A 25518-nucleotide genomic window follows, 5' to 3' on the forward strand; every position below is an offset into this window, starting at 1 on the left:
AAAAATCGCAATAATCGAAGAATCGTGGCACCAATAATCGAATCGAATCGACAATCGTTATAATCGAAGAATCGAAGCTCCCATAATCAAAATCGAAATCGAAGCGAATCAAATCGTGAGGTACCCTTGTTGGAACACTCCTAGTGGACATTGAGACTGGTGTTTTGCAGGTACCATTTAATGAAGCTGCCAGTTGAGGACCTGTGAGGCATCTATTTCTCAAACTAGAGACTCTAATGTACTTGTCCTCTTGCTTAGTTGTGCATCAGGGCCTCCCACTTCTCTTTCTATTTTGGTATGGTATGGTTAGAGCCTGTTTGTTCTGTTCTTTGAAGGGAGTGGTACACACCATTGTAGGAAATCTTCAGCGTCTTGGCAATTTCTTGCATGAGTAGCCTTCATTTCTTGGAACAAGAATTGACTGTCGAGTTTCAGAAGAAAGTTCTACTTTTCTGGCCATTTTGAGAGTATAGCTAATCGAACCCACAAATGCTGATGCTCCAGACACTCAACTAGTTCAAAGGAAGGCCAGTTTTATAGATCCTCAACAGTTTTCAGCTGTGCTAACATAATTGCACAAGGGTTTTGTAATCATCAATTAGCCTTTTAACTCGATTAGCTAACACAATGTACCATTAGAACACAGGAGTGATGGTTGCTGGAAATGGGCCTCTGTACTCTATGTAGATATTCCATAAAAAATCAGCCACTTCCAGCTAGAATAGCCATTTACCACATTAACAATGTCTAGACTGTAGTTTTGATTAATTTAATGTTACCTTCATTGAAAAAAAAGAGTGCTCTTCTTTCAAAAATAAGGACATTTCTAAGTGACCCCAAACTTTGAACAGCAGTGTATGTACCGTACATGGCCTGGATAATTTTTGCTGACCTCAATATTGTTGTTCGCATGTAAGTTTGTTACACAAGAAAAGTAACAAATACTTGGGTCAACATGATGCCCAAATAACTCTGTGACAACTCAATGGATTAATGAATCAATTTATTTTTACTGTCTGTGTTTTATATATTAAGGATGTATTCACGTTTGTTTTCCATGCTAGCGTTGCACGGTAAACCGATACTAGAAAGGTACCGCGGTTCCCAGCCGTTACAAACAATACTTTTTCACATTTTATTAGTATCGGTACCTTATGAACTTTGTGCTACAGCTGGCCAGCGTGTTTGCGTGTGCAGCTTCTCTCTGCTTCCTCACTGCCTGCAGCCATAGTGGGCGAGGTTTCACGGTGAGAGTCACAGAGCAGAGCAAGAAAGACATGACTGAAAGTGGCATGAGTGCTTCTGCCGACCGTCCTAGGCTTGTTGAAAAAGCAGACGCACGGAGCGAAGTATGAAGCCCACAGACACCGCAAAGCCTGTCTGTAAACGATGCTTTAAATCCGTAATGACCAAGGGAGCCAACACGTCCAACTTGGCAAAACATCTAGCTGACAGACATGTGGACTTGTTCAAGAGTTCAAAGAGCTGCAGGTTAGTGATAGATAACATTAATATCCCCCGGATGTAAGTCAGGCGAGTTTATGTTTTGTGATAAGCAAACTTTTTTCACCATCAGAGTTGCACGAGGCACTCAGGGGTAAAGCCAACTGTTTAACAGTCCGATGTGGTTCCACACATCTCTGTATGCAAACACAGCATTCACACTGGTAACATGAACTTTACCATAACATGCGCTGGTCTTCACAATTATGCTGATCAAAAACACCAGTATCAGTGCTAGTAATATAATCATAGCATGTACATTTTTCTCAATAATTTATAATATATACTGTAATTTACGTTATTAGAAAATGGTCTAATTAGAGCACAGACCTCAGCCAGGTCTGGGTCATTTGTGTAGTACTTTAGTGCACTAATGTAGTTCTCAGGCTAATAATCCAAGGTTTGAACTTCATCAACATGAAATGCCAATTCCAAATTTCGCCTTTTTGGGCGAACAAAGTATTATCTTATTTTATGAATTGTCAGACTTACAGTTAATGTCATTTATGTTTATAATTTTTATGATGAATAAAATTGTAGTTAATGTACTGTTATTTTTTTTCTACTACAAGCACTGAGTCTTTGATGGAAAATCAGGTTATCAAATAATCTCTGAGAGCAACAAGACAAATGAACAAAACAAGAAGACACTTGTCTACTATATATTTTTATTTTGACGTTTAAAGTTTAAGTGTTTCGATAAAAAGAAATAAATCGTTTGAAGTTCCACATTCTGTCATCTAATATTTTACTCCATTACTTTTGATGATGTTTTAGTTTTCCCCCGTGGTATCGTTTCAGTATCAGTATCATGATATTTTAGGCAGGTATCGTACCGAAGTCATAATTTTGGTATCGTGACAACACTGTTCCATGCCAGTTCAAAAGTCTAAATAAAGAGTAAACTGGTATCATCAGTGTAATTAATTGGTCATAAAATGACGATAATATAATTTATTGCAATTATTTCTAGGACAATTCATCATCCAACAAAAATGTGTTATTGTGCAGGCCTAGAAATAAGTAGCCTACAAGGTGGAGAGATTAATAAGGCCAACACTGTGAAGGCAATGACAAGCAGGAAAGTTAAAATCACATTAACAAGTTCAAAGTTCACATTTAGTCAAGTCCAAGACCACATTGTAAAAATGGAAGTGGAAGAAGCAACCAGTAAGAGGGAAAAGAAGAAGAAGCAGACACCCCTCTAAGATGGCCTCCACTGGGCTTCATCTATAAATCCATCATGCTATGAAGAATATTTTGTCCTAAATATAATAATACATCTTGCAGTCATTTCCCAGTAATATCCTCTGCTGTCCTCTTCCATTTTACAATTACAAGAGACTTGATACTTGAGAGAGTTGAAACTTGAGACATGACAGAGAATTGAAAATCACTCTCTCGAGTGATGAATGAAATATGAGTTTTGAGGTTAGACTCGGGCAAGCATTACCTCAATACTGCAGTAATTCAACACATATTGCCTGACTGAGCTTATTACCCTTAGAACACTAGCAGTTTGTGTTTCTTCCCCGTCTGATTGTAACCAAACAGCCAATAATCGATGCCAACAACTTGGTAGTCAAGAGACTCTAAGCAAAAACTGGGGTTTTTATTGCCAGTGACATCATGTACCCATCATCCCCGTTTTATGAAAAAGCCCTTTCCCGCTTCACAGAGTCCGATCACAGTTGCTTTCGTGAAGGCTATGTTGCAGGTATCCAAAAGTAACAAGAATTTCACATATGGGAGGCTCACTTTAGAAAATACATTTTGTCACAGCAAACACATTTCCAAACCTCTACTGTCTCATTTACGATAATAATAATCATAATTAACATAATTAACACCGGGGACCCCTCTCCAATCAAAAATTAAATTCAGAGTAGCCTGTATTGTCACATCCTTGTTCCCGGGTACAGAGAACAGGGTGTACTGACCTGAATTCACTTCTTCTGCCTGTAGTACTGTAACATCAACAATACTTGGTGTAAAAAAAAAGTCTGAGGTGAGAAGAAACAAAGAGACACGAAGGTGGCAACAGCTTATGTGTAAATGAAATGATTAAGAGAACATATAAGTGATGGGTTTGGACTAGAGTTGCACGATACCCGCGGTACCCACGGTACCCCGCGGTGCCAAATCCTAACGGTTCCTACTATACTAGAAATTCTACACGACGATACTACCGTGGATTACTATACTACCGGTGCCAGTTTCCGCTACATAGCGGCCGCCTCTACTCTCCTCCCGGCTTCTCACTGCATGCTACTCCCTTGTAAACAAACCCACATGCTAACTACTGCAACCGAACTACACAGCTGCTGAATGATTGGCTGTTTGCCTGTTACTGGTGATGTCCGGGGATATGATAGGCTGTTTACGCACGCTGGATCCGCCCGTCTGTTAGCTGATTGGCTGTTCGTGTGTTTCTGCCGGCAAGAACGAACTCTGTGAACACAGCTCCGCTTCGATAGAAATTCGCTTCAAAACAAACAACAAGCTAAAGTTCTGTCTCACCCAGATGCTAGCTTACAGTCACTAACACGAGACAACACACTCACCATGGCAGAAGCACCAGGCCCGAGCGGCGAGTCTGCCGCGGCGGCGTCTCAGTGGCACCACTAATTTTGCTCAAAAACCAAACTCCAAAAGTCACATTTGGAACTATTTTAGCTTTAAACAAGGCACAGATGGTAAAGCAATAGACGATGGCCGTCCGCTGTGCAGGCGCTGCCACCAAGCTATAGAAGCCAAAGGAGGGAACACATCCAACCTCATAAACACCTGCAGGGTCGTCACCCAGATTTATATGTCGAATACCAGGTTAGTATGCCCTGTTTATTTTCTCATTGGCTAATATTAGTCTATATGCTCCGTGTACAGGCTGAGGAATGAAGAGTTAAAGGATGTCAAAGTATAAAGCACCTAGAAAATGCATAAAAATATAGTTTTCACAGGGAATCAGTTCCTGTTTATTGTATTTTGTCCTCTATGGTTTATTATGTTATATTATTGTCAAATAGATATTTTTAAAAGACAGAGGATTTGTTATCCTAAGTTGATTATTTATATTAGTTAAACATAAATAATGTGCAAAGGAAACTAAATGATTATATGATTTCACCATATAAATTCTAACTTCATTTATTTGTTTTTTATTGCTCGTATGCTTTTGTTCATGTACTCTTATTGACCCAGTTATGAAGTAAAACCATTAGGACCATTAGGCTGATTTGTTATGTATTTCCCACTCCTTATTTTAGAGAGAGCCATCCAACCCAAAAGGGAAGCAACCCATGGTCAAGACCATACCTTTTTTTTTTTTTTTTATTTTAACTTTTTAATAAATGTTATTCATAAAAGTATTTGTTTCAGTCTAATTCATGCTTCACTAGTATTATGTTTATCATGCACCAAACAACATTATAAGTAATTAATAAGTATTTATAACTTGTATAAATACATTGCAGTTCATAAAAATAATGATAATAAAAAAAGGCTGCAGTATCGCGATAATACCCGGAACCGTGATACTTTGTCTGGTATAGTATCGTGGTTACTCATTTTGGTATCGTGACAACTCTAGTTTGGACTCACTCAAGGTCAAGAATGCACAAGCCTGTCAGACTACCAGGTCAGATGACCTCTTCTTTTCTGCTTCCCAGGTGTGCTGCGTGTCACTATTAAGTGACCTTTAGCTCTAAACCCTCCATTTACTCCCCTTAGTCCTATACCTTTACACACCTGCCTGGCATGCAGACTGAGCCGATCTGTCTGCAGTCATCATTTTTAATGGTCAAAGTCAGGGCCAAGTGCACAATGCGCATATAAGCATATTAGAAATACAAGTGTAATTGGCCTAGTATGCTACCTCATTAGCCTTTGGAAGCTAACACTAGTATTAGTGCCTAATAACTGTGAGCTTAATGTGCTCCTAATTAGCCTTATAAGCCATTCACATTTGTTATTCGCTTCTGCTTAGGTGAGCATTCAGTCTCACTAGACCTATTACATGGAGAAGAACAGAATCTTTTCAAGACACTTCTAATAAGTATCTCAAAAAACATATATAGCTGACTTAATCATTCAAAGAAAACACTAATTACCCACATGGGTTATGTTAAAATAGAAATTCAACCCAAGTAAATATAATACATACAACCATGAGCAGAGTTTAGTGGCATTAGCTATATCTTATAAACAATATGTTATAATGTTTAAAGAAAAAACAGGAGGACAGCTGCGTTGTAAATAATACAGAGCATTTTACATTTATAGTCATGGGAACTTTAACACAGGATCTAAAGTCTAAATGGTACTTCATGGCAAGTACCATGACTAATAATTGTACTTCATCGTTTTTATACATGATATATACTTAGCTTCCATTAAACATATACCTTGTTTGCAACTATAACTTTCTGTTTAAGTCTTAAGCTTTTGGTCTGATGCAAAGTGCTACATTAGTTTAATGACTCACACAGTAGAGTGTTCTCTCCCCCACAGAGAGAAGGTATTACTAACTTATGCAAAGGAAACACTGATTACTCATACTGTTGCCTTAAATTAGAATTTTACCTCAGGTAAATGTGCTGCCAAATCTATGAGAGGTGTGCAATTTGTTGGGAAAAAGAAGGGCTGACAAGAGTTATAAAAGTTATATTTGATGAGCAATAATGAGCTACATTTAACATAAGGAGGATAATATGAATACTGCTGCTTTGTGAAGGCTGATCTATGAAATTCACATTGCACACACTTTTGTTAGGATTTCTGTTCATACATAGACACTCTACAACATGACATCCTGTAAACACCTCATGCAATGACAACCAGACACTTGCACTGACATTTTATCACAGCACAACCTTGGTTTGATAAGCAGTTAGACTTGAATGGGCTGGCACACTGACTAAAGAGCTCATTTCAGAATGAGCTGGCAATAAAGCCACTAGAGAAAAGCTGCTGTCCAAAACCTTTCTTGTTTTATTGCCTGGAAAGAAATGCATACATTAAAGCTTTACCCCCTGTCCAAGTCCTCTGAATGCAGCCTTATGGGCTATGATAACAGCAATGTCACTTCTTCTAGCCCAGCAAACCTACAGCTGTCTTACCGCCAACTGCAAAGTGGTGTCAGTCTCACAGGGGAGATGGTGAGCTGGTTGCACTAATCATACTGTGCTCTGAGTTCGGCTGGTGAGACTAATTGGCAGGTCAATAATCTGAACAGCTGGGAAGGGGAGTGACCAACGGTTGCTCAGTTGAAACAAGGGTTGTAACAATCATCGCAAATCATGCTCCTAGTTCAAGAGCCTTCTCTCACTCTGCTTGTTTATTTCTACCTACAGTCAGAATCAGGCGAAGATTTAACTGCATACCATGTGGGGGTATCAACTGAGAAAAGCATCTTTTTAAATCAGTGACAGATTCAAAAAAGCCTTGCCATGTTTTTACAGTAAATTTACATCTCTGCATACCTGCATATACTCACTTCCTTTCATGACTTAACTTGCCCCACTCCTCTGCTTAAGTGATAAGTGAAATTATGATGGGCTTGTTGAAGGTGTTGAGAAACAATTTTGCCACCTAATTTGATGCTTTAAGATTCCTTACAGCGGTAATGAGGTGAGTGAGTGTTTATCTGTTGATGTTGCTGAAGAGTTTGAAGAGCACCGTCTGTCGGGGGGGGGGGGGGGGGGGCGGTTACGCGAACGCTCGTCAAAGTGCGGGGTAGGGGGGTGGGGACACACGGACAGACGGTCATCAACTCCGTCAGCCGGGGGACGGACGGACGCGCATCGCCGTCAGCCGGGAGCTCCTAGCCGTCAACCGGGGGACTGACGCTCGTCACCGTCACGCGCGGAGTATAGTGCCGCTGACCTAGCGGTATAGCGGCACAGCGGCAAAAACGCTTGGGCGCCGCGACTAAGCCGTATAATGGCAGGGAAAACCCTGGACTCAGTCTGAAATCACAGCCATTCAGTCATTAAAGAGCTCAAAGAAACAAAGAAAGACTCTGGTTTGCAGGTAAAGCAATGGTTTTTAGCAATTCTGTTTCTGTTTTAATATTTACCATTTAACCACTCTGTATATCAAACTAAGTTTAAACATTATGAGTGTCATTTTGTCCAATCACAGAATCTTCTAATTAGCCTGTGGTGGCAGTGATTGCAAAGGCAGCAGAGGGGTCTAGCATGTGAAGACACCTGAAGATGCACCACCTTTTTTGCCAGAAAAATTTAAGTGCATAATTACTGATTAATTACAACAAAGTCAGAAAGACAAGGGGAGTCTTGGCGTAGATCAATTCCAACATGATCGCAGATAAGAGGTCTGAATCTTCACATGTAAAATGATTCTTCTGTGATGCATCCTTAATTTTGTATTACCGCATGCACTACTTTTACTACTTTTAAATCTAAAATCCCTTTTAATTTATAAAGTCTGAAAATCAGACTACAAAAGCCTACAATATAAAAAGCTGCATCTTATATTACCAATATCTGTGCGATCCATCTCAGTACATAAAAATTAGAAAAAGAACACAAATTTGTCTGTAGTCAGGTTTGGGGAGTAACAGAACACATGCATCAGGATTATGTAATTAAGATACAAACATAATGTAACTACATTACATTACAGTTACAGCAAAAATATCTAATTAGATTACAAATACATTTGGTAAAGAAAAAGGATTACTAACAGGATTACATTTTTAAATAAAGAAAGATATGCTATGGGGCACTAATTAGCTTAGCGGGCATCCTACGTACAGAGGCTTTGTCCTCACCACAGCGACCACGGGCTCGAGTCCCAGCCTGGGGCCCCTTGCTGCATGTCACCCCCGCCCCTCACCCTTTTTTCTTGTCATCTCTTAAGCTGTCCTATCAATAAAGGCCTAAAAACAAAAAATAAAAATACAATATACTAGTCTGTATCCATGCACATGTACACACTCGACTTCACAAGTGTTACACAACTTCACTCTAATCTTGAATGAAACAAAATACACAAATGCCATTGTAAGATATGGCACTTTTGGAGGCGGCAAACATCACAAACATGACTGATGCACAATCTCAAAGTTTGATGGCAAAGTTGGTCTCCTCAATTCCTGGCTAGTTAGTTGAGTTTGCTGTATTCTTTTCCTGAAAACTGCCAATGTGGTTAAAAATTGTTGTGAAGCCAATTTACACACAACGTGCATCTTGTCCAGTTTGTGCTTCCCAATATGTTCATGAAATCCAAAATGTCACAAGATGTCTGCATTGAATGAGATGCCTGACAAAACATTGCCCGTGTAAAAATATTAATTCTGCCCTCTCAATTGTGGTTACTGTCACTCCAATGACATCAAGTTACTTTCAATAAGAAATGAAGAGTTGAGAGAAAGAGTGGGAGACAAAGTCAGGAATTGAGACGGAGAGAGAAACAGACAAAGTCTGACACGAGATGGCATTTAGCATTTATATTGACTACAGCTGTATGCTAAACAGCTTCAGTTCATCACGTTACATTACCGTATTCACCGTGTGTGTGTATGCATGTGTGTTGAATAACTTATTTTGGGGCTATAAATAACTTCTCAATTCGACAGAATTGTAATTCCTACCAATTCTGAATGCAAACAGGAAGAGCATGAGCTCTAGGGATGGGGCCAATCCGATCCAGTATCGGTATTGGGTTCGATAGCAACGTAATTCACGGACTGGTAATTTCCAATCCAACCTGCAGAGATTTCCAATCCATGAACCATGTCTGTGCTTTAACGTCTTCTGCTGAAATGACTCCACAAGTGATTCCTGCTGCTAGTCTGCTAGCTGGCTGCAAACTGTGGAATGGATTTCCTAAACGGAGGCGGCAGACAAAGTGAAAGCTCAAGGGATTACCGAGAAGTTGCTCAACTTCATCGTACTTGATGACCAACCATTATCAGTGGTGGAAAACATGGGATTTCGCAGCCTGATTGAACACTTCAGCCACGGTATAGTTTACCATCCAGGAGATACTTTTTAGAGACGGCGCTACCTGAACTATAGAACCGAGTGTCAACCACTTTAGCTGACAAGTTAAAAGGAGTTGCGGCCCTGGGCTTTACTTGAGATATTTGGACTTCAGATGTCTGCCCGATGTCATACTTGCCTGTAGAGAGGAGTTTATTTCAGCCCTTATATAAAATCAACAATAATGATAATAATAATATTAAAGTAAACAGAGCTCTGGTATCAGAAGAGTATTGGTATCGGCAGATATCCAAATTCAGGTATCGGGATCGAATCGGAAGTGAAAAAATATGGATCGGTGCATCCCTAATGAGCTCCTTCTAGAACTTCTGCATTCAGGGGATGTTTTTATACCTTAATAATCAGCAGAGCCTAGAGGTTTGAGATCCCAGCTCCTCACCACCACCGCACCTCCAACTGGATCTGTAATACAGCTCCATGGTCTCCCAGGTTTTATTGTGTTTGACTGAGCGAATGAGAAACAGGAGAAGAGCCAGAGAGACCATGGTGAGTACTTGACATTCCCTGGACAAATAAATGCTTTCAAAAGGCTATGTTAACATAAATCAATAATTCATAACTCATTCGATTACTTCTAGGTGTACCATTACCTAACAAGGTCCCACTCTGGCCACATGAGCACTGTTCTCAGGTCGAACGGGGTAAGAAAGATCTCTAGGAAATCTGCCCCTGTCATTTGTGCAGTTCCCCTGTCATATGTGCAGTTACCCTCTCATGACAAGTGTTTTCAATAAGGAAGTCTTATGACAGTCTCTCTACCTTAAAGACAAAGACAAAAGAGCACACAGACAAGCACGCGTGCACACACACACACACACAAACACACACACACTCAGTCTTTAGCCCTGTGCAGAGTGTTAACAGGCTTTCTGCCAGTGAAGCAGAAAGACTAAGAGTTTAATAAGAGGCAAACATCAGATATCTGTGACAGACACACATATAGTTACACATACACAGCATTGTGAAAACCTCCACTATAAGGTTTTCAATCCAACAACGTCGTAGTGCATAGTCAAGACTGTGTGTATGTATGTGCATATGTGTTAAGGAGTATACTTGTGCATTTCTGTGTGCAGCTGTCTGTTGTATGTGAGCTTATGTGTGGCCCGCGAACCGTCACAGCGACACAGGTCTGTCTGGGAGGATAAGAGTGAGACGTCTTATCAGCCGCAAGCCAGACAGACACCCAAACACACATTCTAAGACACACACACAGTGGGATAATACGCCACCTCATATCAGCTATACAGCAAGACCTGTCACATGGGGGGGGGCAACTGGGAGTGTGGAAGGAAAACAGTAGAGGCATGGAGAACGAGGGGGGAAAGTTGAGGAATAAAGAAGATGGAAAGAAGGATGAGGAGGGAGAAGTGACAGAAGAGAGAAAGATAAGGAGAAAGGGGGCAAAGGAGACAGTACTGTTCTGACAACATTTCCCTGTGGAGATAAGGAGTGATGAAGAAAGGGCAGGAAAGCAGAGCCTCTGATTCAGGTCCGCCACTAACTTCCAGTCTCGTGCTGCTCCCAGCTGACCAAGGTCAGATGTTGTTCTGGTCGTGGTCTTCGATGGCTTTGCACTTTCACGGACAAAACCTTTGGCAGATATAGGATGGGATGGTGGAGGTAGGGCATTGATGGATGTCGGTCTGGTCTCCAGCGTAGCTGCAAGGCACTTCAGCACTTGGTTGTGCCGCCAGGTGTACAGGCCTTGTGTCAGGCTTGTCTTGCAACCAACCAGGATGTGTTTTAGGTTTGCTGAAGATGGACAGAGTGAGCATGTTGGGTCTTCTCCATACCATTGTTTCAGGTTACTGGGAGATGGCAGGACATCGTATGTTGCTCGTAAGATGAAGCTGGTGTGAAATGCTTCCATGCTCCAGAGCTCCTTCCAAGAGACCTTCCTTCTCTCAACCCCCTCCCATCTCATCCACTGTCCCTGTTTTGCTTGGGAGACAGCCTTTGCGCATCTTGTTGCCTGCTCCTGCCGGCGCACCTCCTCAACGACCAGGCCTCTGCGCTGAGATGGAGCTGCCTTGTGCCATGTTGGTCTGCTCTCTCCAAGGCCAAAGCCTCCTCTCCCCTGTTGCACAAGGCCAACGATGTCACAGTGCCTTAGGTCTGCCTTTGCCTGCTGTGTGGCTGCGCTTGGGGTCCACTTCCTTCCGGTCGCCAGTGTAGAAGCTGTTTGGGCTACATATGGGTCACGGGATTCTGTGGGTGTCATTTCCAGCCTTACTTTGGAGCATTTTAATTCCTCTGTAAGAGGACACAGGAAGCTCCAGAATGCCTCTTCCATACAGCCCTATGCTGCTGAAGCACCGTGGAAGACCCAACCATTTCTTGGCAAATGAGCTGAGCAACCTCTCCAGTTTTTCAACCTTTGAGGTGGGGACCTCATAGGTGGTGAGAGGCCACATCAGCCGGGGTAGAAGACCAAATTGAAGGCACCAGAGTTTAACCTGCCAGGGAGCAGGGACTTGTCGATGCTCTCAAGGCCGCAGATTGTGTCCTGCCTAATCTGGTCCACTTGATCCCTGTCTCTGAGGTTGGCATCATACCAGCATCCTAGGCTCTTCACTGGCTTCTCCGACACTGTTGGTATGGGTTTGCCCTTGCTTGCCCTTGACCACTGATATGCTCCTGGATTTGCTCGGCTTTATCTTCATCTGGGCCCACTGGATGTTCTCCTGGAGCTTTTTCAGCAATCGTCTAGTGCAGTGGTTCTTAACCGGTGGGGCATCTTCCCCTGGGGGGGGGACCCCTGGTCTAGTGTAGAGATGCACCGATCACGATTTTTGGGGCCGATCACCGATCACCAAAAGCAGTATCTGCCGATCCCGCTATTGCCGATCACCGATCACAGCGTCAAATCCATACATTTTTCTATATTGTTGTCTTGTGTAACTTTCATATATTTAATTAATGATTCTTTTTATACAACATTGACATTGTATTATTAAGTATAAAAATTAGGACATGAGAAAGTATCATGAATTGACCACCGTTTTATTGCAGGCTGAGGCAATGTACAATATTTCACACTCTAGAGACTCTCTTAGAGACAACTTGGACTCAGCTTACATAGAGTAACTGTAGCTTACTAGTGGGAATGTAGCTCAGTTGGTAGAGCTGAGGACTAGTGAACGGAAGGTCGCTGGTTCGAATCCCTGGCTCCCCAGGGCGGGACTGAGTTACAAGCCGAAGCATCCTTGAGCAAGATGCTGAACCCCAACCCCAACACTGCTCCTGATGTGCAGTTGGCACCTTCGTGGCAGCCACTACCATCAGTAAGGGCCCTGCGATGAGCTGGTGACTCATCCAGGGAGTACCCTGGTATAAAAGCGGTAACATCACCCGCGACCCCCATGGATAAAGCGGAAGAAAACGAAACGAAACGAAACAATGTCACATGACAGGGCACAAAGGCCACTGGGTAAAATGTGTTGATTTACCTTTCAGACTGATACCATAACATCCTTATTTATAATAAGACATGGATTGTGTATTAAAACATTTTTTAATACCAAAATCAAGTTAAAGTTACATTAGAAAGTAGTTTTTGTTAAGTAGGGTTAGGGTGAGGTGATTTTTGTGACACCACACTGAATATTAGTGTTATTGAATATTTCTCCCAAAATTATGGCAAAGCACATTTTTTCCAAACAAAAAATTGTAGAATAACCAGCAGGAGACCACTGATGTGTGGAGTGATTTTGGTGACACTACACTCTGAATAAAAGTGAAGTTATTGAATTTTTTGTAGTTTCTCTTTTCGGTGTTGCACTTTGTGGACGGTCCCTGCGCCCTCGTCTCACAGACGGCTGACCATACAGACCAGAGTTAATGTCCAGACACTCGTTTAGATGAAAATACGGTTGTAGCTCGTTGTCTATCGTAGTACGGTAGGAAAGAGCCGTCGTTTGTGTTTTAACAAGGTTGTACTTATGAGTTATTGATCCGGGAAGTTCGAATCTGTGAATATATTTCCAACTTTACCAAACTAAATCCTACCACATAAGTCAGTTACGTATCATGTCAAAACCAGCTGCGCTCGCTCGCTGTGCTGTAAGTTTCGTACTTCTGTTTTGAGACGCTGCTGTTTGAGAGGCTTTCACGTGAGATCATCGTGATGATGAGACTCCACCTGCGCGAACCGCGGACTCAATGAAGTAACTGTGAGTGACTACTGTGCACTCAGGTGGCTGTAATTAAAGGCAAGCTCGCTACGCTGACCGGGCCAGGGGCACAGAGGCCACTGTGGTGCGGGGCAACAGCGGCCATGAAATTCCCTCCCTGCACGCAGTTAATGCCCTGTATTTATACTTAAACGTCATCTGATCGGCCTGATGTGATCTATTTTGAGAACCCCAATCAAAACCGATAGGGGCATTATCGGCCGATTGCGATCGGTTGCCGATGGATCAGTGCATCTCTAGTCTAGTGCATGGCATGGTAGTTGTGAGTGTGGTCATGTCATCCATGCACGCTCTGATGGGAGGGAGACGAAGACCCGCTTTGAACTGCTGGCCTCCTACCACCCATCGGGAGGCTCGGATGATGACCTCCATTGCCATGGTGAAGGCCAGAGGGGAGGTGGTGCAGCCTGCCATGATCCCTATTTCCAACCGCTGCCATGCTGTGGTGTACTTCTCAGTGGTGATGCATAGCTGGACGTCCTGGAAGTAGGATTGGTCTAGGCTGGTGATAGCCTGTGGGATGCAGAAGAAGTCAAACGCAGTCCACAAGAGACTATGAGGAACAGAACCAAAGGCGTTGGCGAGGTCCAAGAACACGACGTGGAGATCTCCTTGCTCCTTTTTGGCGGCTTGGATCTGATGCCATATCATGTTTGTGTGCTCTAAGCAACCCGAGGTCCTGGAATCCCTGCTTTCTGCACTGTTGTGTCGATGTACTTGTTTCTCTCTAGGTAGACAGCCAGCGAGCTACTACACTGAAAAAGATCTTGCCTTCAACGTTTAAGAGGCTGATGTGGCGAAACTGGCTGATGTCCTCAGCGTCCTTCTCCTTAGGGATTAGGATGCCTCCTGCTCTTCGCCAGGCTGTTGGTATCATATGTTTCTGCCACACCACCTTCATCAGTCTCCAAAGAAAGCGTAGTTCAACTAAGGATGCACCATATTGGATTTTTGGTGATATCCCGTATACTGATATTTTCCACCTCACTTTGGCCGATTGTCAATGCCAAAACCAACATCTCAACACATTTTTTTTAACCTCATTACTGAATAGATTAACTCCGTAGTGGAATTGACATATTATGCTTACTTTTATCAACTTTTTCAAATTATACGAGTTCTCTGGGCAAAATAACATTTAAAAAAGCAGCCATACAGAAATCAATGATTGAGTCAAATGACTGACGAAGAGACCAATGTGCTGGTGTCATATGAGCTGGATAATAGAAATTAAAAAGCTTACCATGTTGACAACTCAAGATGGTTGAAAAGGTTGTTTAAGTGATGGTGGTATATATGAGTGTAATTACTTAATTACGACTAACTCTGAATATCTTGAGGCATCTATATCAGATTTTCAGGCACCGGTAGCACCGGATTGTACCCCAGTCATAACTTCAAAGTGAATAGAAACTTGATGCAAATGCTCTAAGTCAAAAGCAGGTAATCCTGGAAACTTCAATATGACATGGATAAAGGCATAAAGTCTTAGGCATACTACCTGCTGGCTTACTAACATGAGTGACTAGGAAATTACATGCAACTAGGGGTGGGAATTGCTAAGTTTTTATCAATATCAATGCCATTGTCGATTCTGTCTATCGATTCAATTTCTTATCAGTTCTCATATTGATTCCTTAGAAGTTAATTGAGTGGCAAAAAAGTAGTTCTACACAGCCTTCTGCACCAAAAGCAACCATTTTATTTTTTCCCAAAATTATGTTTGCACAAGACTATGAACATGAACATATTTAACTCAAACATACTGAACAACACCTTGACAAGATATAGTGTAGAAAGAAAATAAAGTCTAAACAAATTAGTTCAACCGCCTGCATACGAGTGTTAACTTAGCTCTCGTACGCAGGCAGTGGTTAGTTGGGTGAGTGGGTCACTGCCTACCTAAGGTTTAGTAAGGTTTAGTAAATGACTGATTCAATGGCTAATTGTTTCTGAAAAGAGACTGAAGCCACGACACAAACATCCATGGTCTCAATTCTGGATGTCCCAGTTAGGTTTTTTTTTTACAATCCCGATCCGAGTCCTTTAATATTTAGTAAATGCCGATACCGAGTCTCAATCTGATACTTTGCCTTAACTAAGATTTTCCTGAATAATACAGCTGCAGTAAGAAAAGTACCTGCATCCAAGCTGTTCCTTAATTTTTTTTTTTCCTATTTTGTTGAAACAAAGTATTTATGCTCTTTCTTATTCTTCATATGCTATCGCAACATTGGCCTGCCACCTTCGTTGTGTTAGCAGATGAGTCAGTGACGCTGCACTGTGACAGCAGACCTTTGTGTACAGCCAGCTGAAGTGTGTGAGCAAGCAGCGCACGCTTGGTACCTCCATATCATCAACTGCTTTTTTCATATTCCTTACGTTGTCACGTAAAATGACGTGGACGTGTTGCTTGCCTATTTCACACGCGTTCAGCATCTCCTCGATTGTCTGTTTTAAATGCTCTGCTGTATGAGACCCACAAAACTAGTTCGCACACTGGCACGTTGTAACTCAAAATTGGAGTCAATGTAATGTAATACTGAGATGGTAGGGCATACCAGGGATTCCAAAACTCCAGGTGACGAAGAACCACAGATCCTCTACCACGGAGATGAGCTGGTTATCCAGAGCAATGAATTCAATTACCTTCTCTGTAATATTTTATCGCACCAAATTCGTAGTATTAAGTGCTTTTGTTTACGGTGGTATTGCAGATCTAACATGTCGCCGTTGGACTGCTTTCGCTTTCTAATTCAAAATATTTCCACACTGCAGACATTTTATCCACAGGTTTGCCAGAGTAACGTCACACGTGCATCTGAGTTCTGCCACAAATTGTGCTCCGACTTAAAAAAACTGCATTCACCATTAGAGATATGAACCTTTCTGCGACTCTGTGTGGAGACATAGAGTGTCTCTGAAGGCTAACTGAGCAAAAGATAGAAAGACATTTTCAAAGGAGCAAGTCTATCTCACTGATGAATGGCATTGAGAAATTCATGTTCACAACAAAAAGGCACACCCTACACTCCCCCAAATTGAACAGGGCTGGCCCAGAATATGCCTTGGAAATGTCAGAGGAGTTGGAAAGGAGGAACATATGGGTATAAAGACAGCAAAGGAGACTGGGAAAGGGCCCGGTAGAGGAGAAAAATGGGAAACAAAGAATAAGAAAAGAGAGAAATCATTTCATGACACCACATAATTATAGATATGTCAAAGAGGTGCACAGAGATGGGTGGTTGAAGCAAAAAGACACAGGAGAGGTGACAGGGGACGGGAAAGGGGTGTGTAAGGGGATGGAAAGCTGGAGATGGAAATCCTTTTGCCACTCATAAAATTTGTTATAGAAGTGTTGGAAAGGGGAGGGAAAATGAGGAGGAGGAGAGGGAGGAATAACAGAGGGAGAAAATGACTTGGGAACACAGGCCATCAGTCATTGGGAAAGCAGGCTTGACACTACTGCATCAATAATTCAGATGACTACGGTTAATGAGCGAGATCCAAACAAATCACCCCTGAATTCACTGAGAGAACATTGAAACATTTCACTGCACAAAATATGGCACCATTATGGTTGCTTTTTAGCTGTGGTTTGGGCTGTATTGGCAACACACAAGGGAAAGTGGTTGGATACAATATTCATCTCTCTTGAGCCCTTGAAACGTTCACATTTATTTTCATGAGAAAAAGAGGACAGGGGGAGTCAACCGAGAATGAGCATTGGCATGCATGCATAAAAGTTTAAAATCAAAGGAAAAGATCCATTTGACAAAAGATTAAAATAAAGGCAGACATAAAAAAGACTGATAAAGTAGATCCAAAAGAGAGGAGTTTGTTGTCTCTGTGAAGCCTTTACAGTGAAAAAGGCTAGAGTGCAGCAGACATATAGAAATGTAAAGACAAACTGAGACAATTTAATCAAACTACACTAGTACCAGTATGGTACACACACGCAGGCACCCAAAGTAAACATCTCCTTGTCTCCCAGCAGCACCTGCACAGCATGGGACAATATTGAAACTACAACCCACTTCCCGCACACCATTTGATATCAGGTATCCATACACTGTTGTTATTAAATCGGACGTTAATGTCAGGCTTTACATGAAAGTTATAGTAAAGTAACTCAAGTATAGTATTATAGTGTATAGTACAGATTGTTTGATAATCACAAAGTTAAAAAAGTCGCACTATGTTAGCTCCAGTCTGGACGACCAGTCTAAACACAAACTCAGAGGACGGACTGAGGACAGCATCATTACTGCTTTACTCTTGGGGCTTTTCATTCCACATGCACTGGCTAGGCTTGACTCTTTTTGACCCAGCACGCCAGCCAAGCATGGCAGGGATTGTCACTTCTACCAACTTGGAGGTGTGTCTTTCGGGGTCGAAGGAACAACTGTAAATACTCTTTCTCCTGCGGTAGGATTCGCTGCTAAAAATGTCTTCTCTTTTTTAATCAACACTTCAAATGATGAAGGCACTTGCAAGTGACATCGTACAACTATAAACTGTTGGTGTTCCAATTTTAAGAATCCATTAGACCTTTTTTTTTCTTAGTTTCACAGAAAAGAACCAAAACACTAGCAAGGGGAAACCTCTAAAAACTAAAAGGAAAACAGGTTTGAGTTTGAATCTAACACATACATTTAAACATTATATGTAAAAGAACTTTATATGTATAATTTGTGAGGGAAAAGCTATCCTTTCTGACACTGTGCCTTTCTCTACTGTAAAATCCACTGGCAGAAAGACACAGCGCAGAATGCGTAAACAGTGAGCCATTTTTTTCCTCAGATGAGCAGGTCAGACAGGAAACCAAGAGTCGATAGTGCTTACACAGTGTTAAGCTTCATAAGCCCCAGTCTAAACTCAGCAAGTGGCTTAGGTTATGCCCTGAAGGGCCTACCTGGTAGTTTATTGCACCTCTGTGTGCAGAGGTAGCAGGCTCTTATTATTCCGATCCACTTATTAGACTGGTCCCATGGTGCAGTGGCAGGCCCACTACTTTGCAATCTCTATCTCTCTGTAGATATATATATATAACTCTCCAGATATATAATTCTCCTTGCCTCAGACTCGCTGCCCTGGACCGTTTTTTTCTCTCCTTACATCCCCTGACTCCATATGCCTAGGTATAGGAAGTGCTTACATTGGTTCTTTCTTTGTGCTGTAGTCAGCCTTAAGACAGAAACACAACACATGCTAGATATAATATCTAGCGGAGCTGGGGTGATGAACGAGGGGGTATTGAAGGGATATAAATATTCTTTCTTTCTCCATGACTATTTCTTCCACTCCCTCAGGGGTATACAGCTGGATTTAAAAAGGAAGAGGTCCACCACTGCTGCCCTAACATCTTTTATTTTATTCTATTTTATTGTATTTATTCATTTATTTCCCCATATCGGTCACTGTTTTGATGCCATATGTGTTCCTTGATTTCTCCTTAACTTGCCCTTACCTTTTGTCCTCATCTTCCACTCACTCATCTATCCTGAGTTGCTATAAGGGAAACAATACAGAAAGGAATACTTACTGATCCTTTCTTACACATTAAACTTTCTAAGGCACAAACATCAGTGGCCAAAAGCCTATACTATCAGTGCTCTGGAGTCTGGCTTTGACTGTAATGCCATTTTCCATTGGCATGATACAGCACACTTTTCCTGCAAAGTGTGCTGCTCTCTGCCGATCGGAAATTTCACAGCAAACTCATAAAGCAAGATTACCAAGCTGACCTGCTCTGCCCTCGAAGCACAGCAAAAGTGTGATTGTGCCCATCCTCAACTGAACTTTACTGCTAGTCAAATGATTTGCCACAGAAGTGAATCCATGCAGACAAGAAGATATTTCAGACATCAGATGTTAAATTTACACTTAACGGAAAGACTTCTACCATACATAACTATGATGTAGGTTTAAATGTATAGTTCAGCATTTGATTTGAATCCTAATCATGAGTGATCAGGCTGAAACAAACTATTATCATACTCTAAGCAGTAAGTTTGTGATCCACTTACTTCCTCACACTGTGCAAATGCAAACTCAAAATTTCCTACTGCTTTTTGCTGCGGTGAATTTATGGTGGTGCCTCCTTACTTCATAACTATGCTGGTTTCATTAAGATTCCCTGCAGTGTTATGGTCTCATTTGATTTTGTTGTAAAACAAAGGAATTGTGAATCAACATTATGGAGTCAATTTACATTACACAACCAAGAGGGTTTATAAAAGCAATTGTAACCCCTACAATACCCCTTATTGTGAAGCACATGCTGACAATGTTGAATTAGCCACCAAGGGCTAACTATTTGCTTGATAGAAGTCCGTATTAAATTCTGTTCCAAAAAAGTGTAGATAATAGGAAGAGAGATAAAAACACAGTTGGCATCCTATTTGCTAGCTAAAATGCCAAACAACAGCAACTACATTATATCCAAGTTGAACCCAAAGCCTGACATCAATCTGTTTTCTTTTGCAGCCCTTTCCCCTTTTCTCTCTCTCCACACTGCAAAGGCAGACTGGCAAAAAAAAAAATCGAGTGCAGCGAAATGATCATGACAATCATGACACAGTCTGTCATATAGCTGTGATTCTAATGAGTAAGTAGACAATCAAGCACAGGAAAGAGACAATGACAAGCAAACAAATAATAATGCATTGAATACTGACTAAAGACTTAAATATCGATGTAAAAAATATGAACGTTTTTGAATGCTTAAGTACAGTTTTAATTTCCTCTTAACCTTACCCAGCCCTACAATTTAGAGTTAAAGCTTATGATGGCCAGGACAGCAAAGAGGGCAGAGAGGGAGAACAAAGGTTGGTGAGATGAATACACAATGCTGCTTCACCATTTTGTCCATTTCCAGCTAAATAAGATCTTCCTCCGCCTCTGCCTCCTCCACCTTCTCTGCCATGGCCCCAGGCAGGCGACTGGGAAAGAACATTTCTCACATTATAACCCCTCAATATCTCTCCTGTGGCTCATTGGAAGTTTGCATGTCTGGGTGTGTATGTGTGTGTATGTGTGGCCAGCTCTGGTACTGCTACCTGGTGCAGAGTCACATTCAGATTTTCCAGACAGAATGGACCAAAGTTAAATGCTTGTGGACTAAACTCAAGGGATAGTTAAAGATAGCGGCAATGTCAATGCGAGGAAGCAAACTAATGATAGGTGGATACATTTCAGGTGGGTACGTGATAGAGAAATGCTTTTCTGTCACTAATTAGGTAATGTAGAGGTGTCCTTGAGCCAGTCAGAGTCTAACAGCAGACTGTGGCTATAATGGGCAGATTTTTAGTGTAATTTTGTGAGTGTGAAGCAAGGCATCGCTGAAAATAAGCACTGATGCCAGTAGACTGCTGCTGGGTAAAAAAGGTAAAAATAGCAGTTTAAGACAGCATTTGTCATTAACTGTAAAATTGGAGTTTCAAACTGCTAATCACAACTGTGAGCAATATTACAATTTGGTTTCATTTATTCCTCAGAACTATACAGATAACTGTAAGCTTTTCCCACAAAGCTTTGATAGACCAAAAATGAATGAGACAGAGATATTCTTCAGCATGTAAATACGAACAGATCTTGCTCAAAAAAATTGACTAAAAGTACTGACAGATCAAGAGACCAAGTTAATCAAGCTGCTTGATTTAACCTTGTAGATACTCTATAATGGCCACTACCTGCATCACCGTCCATCAGCATGCTGTGTTTAAAACTGCAAGACATAACCAAATATACTAAAAAAAAAAAACACTTAACTTGACCACATGACTCAAAATAATCACTTAAACTGTCACTGCGAAAAGAAATGTGGCTAAAGATGCTACTGTTTCAGAAAGTCACCTTTCCTAAATGTAAACATTACAAACAGTGAGAAATAGGCACTATTTTTTGCACATCGAAAACTCCTGTGCTTGTGACACATTTATTACACATACACCTTGCAAGCCATCAACATGAGTGGTAGAAACTGGAGAGCAAATACGTCACACTCAATTATTTATTCACGCCGTCTCCCTCATTCGAATGCTATTTCATCAGGGGCTAATCTGTCCATTTATTCATCTGTTGATTCTTCCACTCAGTCAGCTCTTTCTATGTCAATTTGTTGGCATATACATATATACATATATATATATATATATATATATATATACATATATACATATATATATATATATATATATATATATATATATATATTTTCATTTGTTCAAATATTTGTTCACCTGTCATGTATTTGTCCATGCATTCTGCAATTTGTCCACTCAGTTTTCCATTCATATGCTAAATATGCTAAGTCAGCTGAGAGGAAATGTGCAGATGAGGTGGTGCGGGAGTAGAGTCACAAAGGCAGTGACTTGATATTCATAAAAGTAAACATTGATGATTGATATCAGTCACAGACTTGAATCTCATGTTGACAGCTATCGGGTTGTTTCTTTAGATAAACCAATGGAAAGCAGTATGGGAGCCTACAAAACTTACAAATGGTTTGAGCTGTAACTATTTAGTCAATTAATCAATTTGTCTTTAAGACAATTTTTTCTGTCATCTAGCTTTTGATAACTGATTAATTGTTTGAGCCATTTTACATGCAAAAATCTAAAAAATGTACCAGTTGCATTTTCTAAAAGGGGAACTATGTAGTTTTGGAGAAGACATTCAAAGTCAGAATTTTAATATTTACAATATCAATGAGGAAAACTCTTATGGTTTCCGTAAGTGAAAAAACAAGCTGTAAATAAGGTCCCCAGAACACTGTTTGAAGCTAAAAAGTTGGCAGGGTCTGTAAAATATAAACAAAATAAAAATGCATGAAATTTGCCCTTTAGGTCAGTTTGCTTATTTAGTTTATTCAGTCATGCAAACAAAGACCGTATGTTTGTTTATTTTGTCAAGGCATTAGTCAATGAAAATCTTTCTCTTCTGATTAAATTGTATTCCCCCAAATTACATAGTGGACCTTTAAATGTCAGGATTTGCTGCTTTTTTTTGGCAGTTATGACAGTAAATGAGTTTCGTGTTTTAGACTGTTGGTCGGACAAAAGAAACAATTTGAAGTCGTCACTTTGGTCTCTGGGTAATTTTGAATTTAAATTATTTAAATAATTATTAGTTGCAACCCTCCAAACGCGTATGGAGAAAGATGATGAAAGAGAAGAATAGATGTACACATTGTTTCTTCATTCTTCTCTGGGGGGTCTGACGCTCTCAGCTCTATGAATGCTAGTATAGTAAGTTAGACTTTACTACTCCAAAACCAGGTGTTCCTCTATTGCCATCTGATCCAATGGCAACTTCAGCCAAGGCCATTTTCAGACAGACTCAAGCCCTGAGTGCATGGGTTCAAAACAATGTAGGGTTGTCCAGCATAAATTGAAGCCAAATGTAGCCAAGCAAAGTTTTGTCTTGGACAAAAAATGTGAAGTATTACGTATGTAAACGCATTATTAAATTCAATACTCTTTTACTCCAATTGGACTTCCTGACACATATAACTGTTTCACCATTAATGTAACAACATGCCCCCACCATTACAGCTGTTTTTGATCTGAATCCCTGCTCACAGTGCTGTCGCAAGCCATGGGGGAGAGGTTCCCCATATTCTGTTAAGACACACACTTTTTAATTTACGTTTTTACTGTATGAAAATCATGATTCTCATGTACGTTGCCAGTAAATGCCTCAAAACATGAATCACACAGATAAAACATCAGGCTTGATGTTACTGTTACTGTCAATCTCTAGTTAGCTTTTGATTTAGCTAGCTACATAGCCATGAAATAAAGCTACACACTAATATCTTAAGTTAGCGTTACACACTGGAGTCCGATGCTGGAGATTTTGAATCAGGTTGCTCGGGCTCTGTAACGTCCATAGGCGGACTTGAATGCTAAGAGGAGGATGGCTCCGGTCCGCTTTTCTTGCAGTCAAACACAGAGCAACTTTCTGCTCTTAAAATGATTCTGTGCACGGTCAGGTGCTTCATCAAATTAGTTGTGTTGCTGGCTTTATCAACAATGACTTTTTTGCATATATTGCATCACGCACGATTGGCATCAATCTTGCTAAAATGGAGCCACGCTTTTGACCTCAGTGATTTTTTAACCAGTCCAATGACACACACAAGAACCACGTCTGTGGGCGTAACCACAAAACGTCTCTGGTAACCACATGTGTATTTTTCTTGCATGCCGCAATCACGTGTAACGTCACAGCCAATCACCGGCAGCATTATCAGATCTTGATCACCTGATTAACCTCTGGGGACCGAAACTTGGCACCGAAAGACGAGGCATATTTTGATACTTGGTACTACCGAAGCATTTCGGTCGGTGCCATAAAAGAACCTATGTTCGGTACCCAGCCCTATGTGAGATAAAAGCTAATATCTTGTGGATCTAGAGTTAGAGTTAAACTCCTACACCCATGGTCAAACTTTGACTTTCACCCCCAAATGAAAAGTATAGTGTTTCTCATAATTCTTGGTAAGAAGTCATACTAAATAAGAAATCAATATAAATAACAAAAGGCAGGAATAAATACACATAAATGATAAAGTACCACTTTACAATAAAGTATATAGTGGCTTTAAACATTCAGCATAAACAGATAAACAAATCAGAGTGATAATCACGGTTAACCCTGTTGAGTGATTACATGAAGCAGATTGCACTTTGAGGCGGGTTATCGCTTTCATTCTCTTTTGGAGCTCCCACCAAACACTATTCAATATGATGTCGGTATAACGACAAAAAGCAATCCTATTGCCAATACAGTACATACAGCCCGATTACTATTATTAAAGTACAATATATCTAATGTTACCAACAGAATATTCTTAAGCTATGTCAGTCGATTCAACACAAAGGTGAACAGACCACTCCAGCGTTAACTGACAGTTCGAGCTAGGAATCCACAAGAGCTTCCTGCTCACTTCCGTTTCAGGTTAAACAGACCTGCCTTCACTTCAGTAGAAGAACCACATGAAAGTCTTGTGCACTAAACCAGCAGCAGTTGAAAAGACCGTTCTGTTGCATTTTAACAACTTAATGCAGCTAGCCTGCAGTCATCTATTGTGGTTACTTTGACATTTTCGCCAGCATCAGACGTCACGGTTAAGCTACCAAGAAGTGAGAGATAGCACGTCCTGCACTTACGATTTTCAAAATAAAAACCACACCGTCGACAATGCAGCAATGCATTCAATCAAATTAAAGTATTACAGGTGAAACAATAGAAACACTTAAGATATTTCAGTAGTGCTTCCCGACCAAATCGACCTTCCACGGGATGCTGTACAATACATATTAGCTTAGCTACATTAGCTTCCTATGCCTCAAGCTTGTACGCTTGTCTTATTATCCAGCATGATGGCAAAGCTCAATCACAAGGGAGAGAATCAACGACAAAACGTAGAGACAACTCGTAAGTAGTGTCCCTTCCATTTACATCATACGAAAAGCGTTTATTGTTCCTTTTCTTTTAAACACTTCCTGTCCTTCGTAACTGAACGTCCCTAGCTTAACGCGCACCGGCAGACTCAGTTTGCACGTAATTTCCATTGATAAACACAACAATATTCGCTGAAAAATACATTTACGCGGTCTACGCGTTACCTCCTTCTTCTTTTGTCCTCCTCCGGGTGGCAGACATAGCACCAGCAGTAGGAAAACAGATAGGACCGGCAGGTTAGCGATGGATTTCACCCAAACAGACGCCATGACGGAAGGATGCTCTGACAGCGAGACACGTCTCCGACAAGTGATTGGACT

The 25518-nt window shown here is 41.0% G+C and overlaps 1 protein-coding gene across 1 annotated transcript in view; it reads right to left on the reverse strand.

The window, feature by feature from the left end:
• Positions 1–25518, reverse strand: part of tusc3 (tumor suppressor candidate 3) — an 86087-nt gene extending 60569 nt beyond the window's left edge. Inside the window, exon 1 of the mRNA XM_030428401.1 lies at positions 25363–25518. Coding sequence (XP_030284261.1) covers positions 25363–25467 — 105 coding nt within the window. The 5' untranslated portion in view covers positions 25468–25518. The remainder of the gene's footprint in view (positions 1–25362) is intronic.

Source organism: Sparus aurata, chromosome 1 (assembly GCF_900880675.1).
Source record: "Sparus aurata chromosome 1, fSpaAur1.1, whole genome shotgun sequence".
Classification (NCBI taxonomy): Eukaryota; Metazoa; Chordata; class Actinopteri; order Spariformes; family Sparidae; genus Sparus; species Sparus aurata.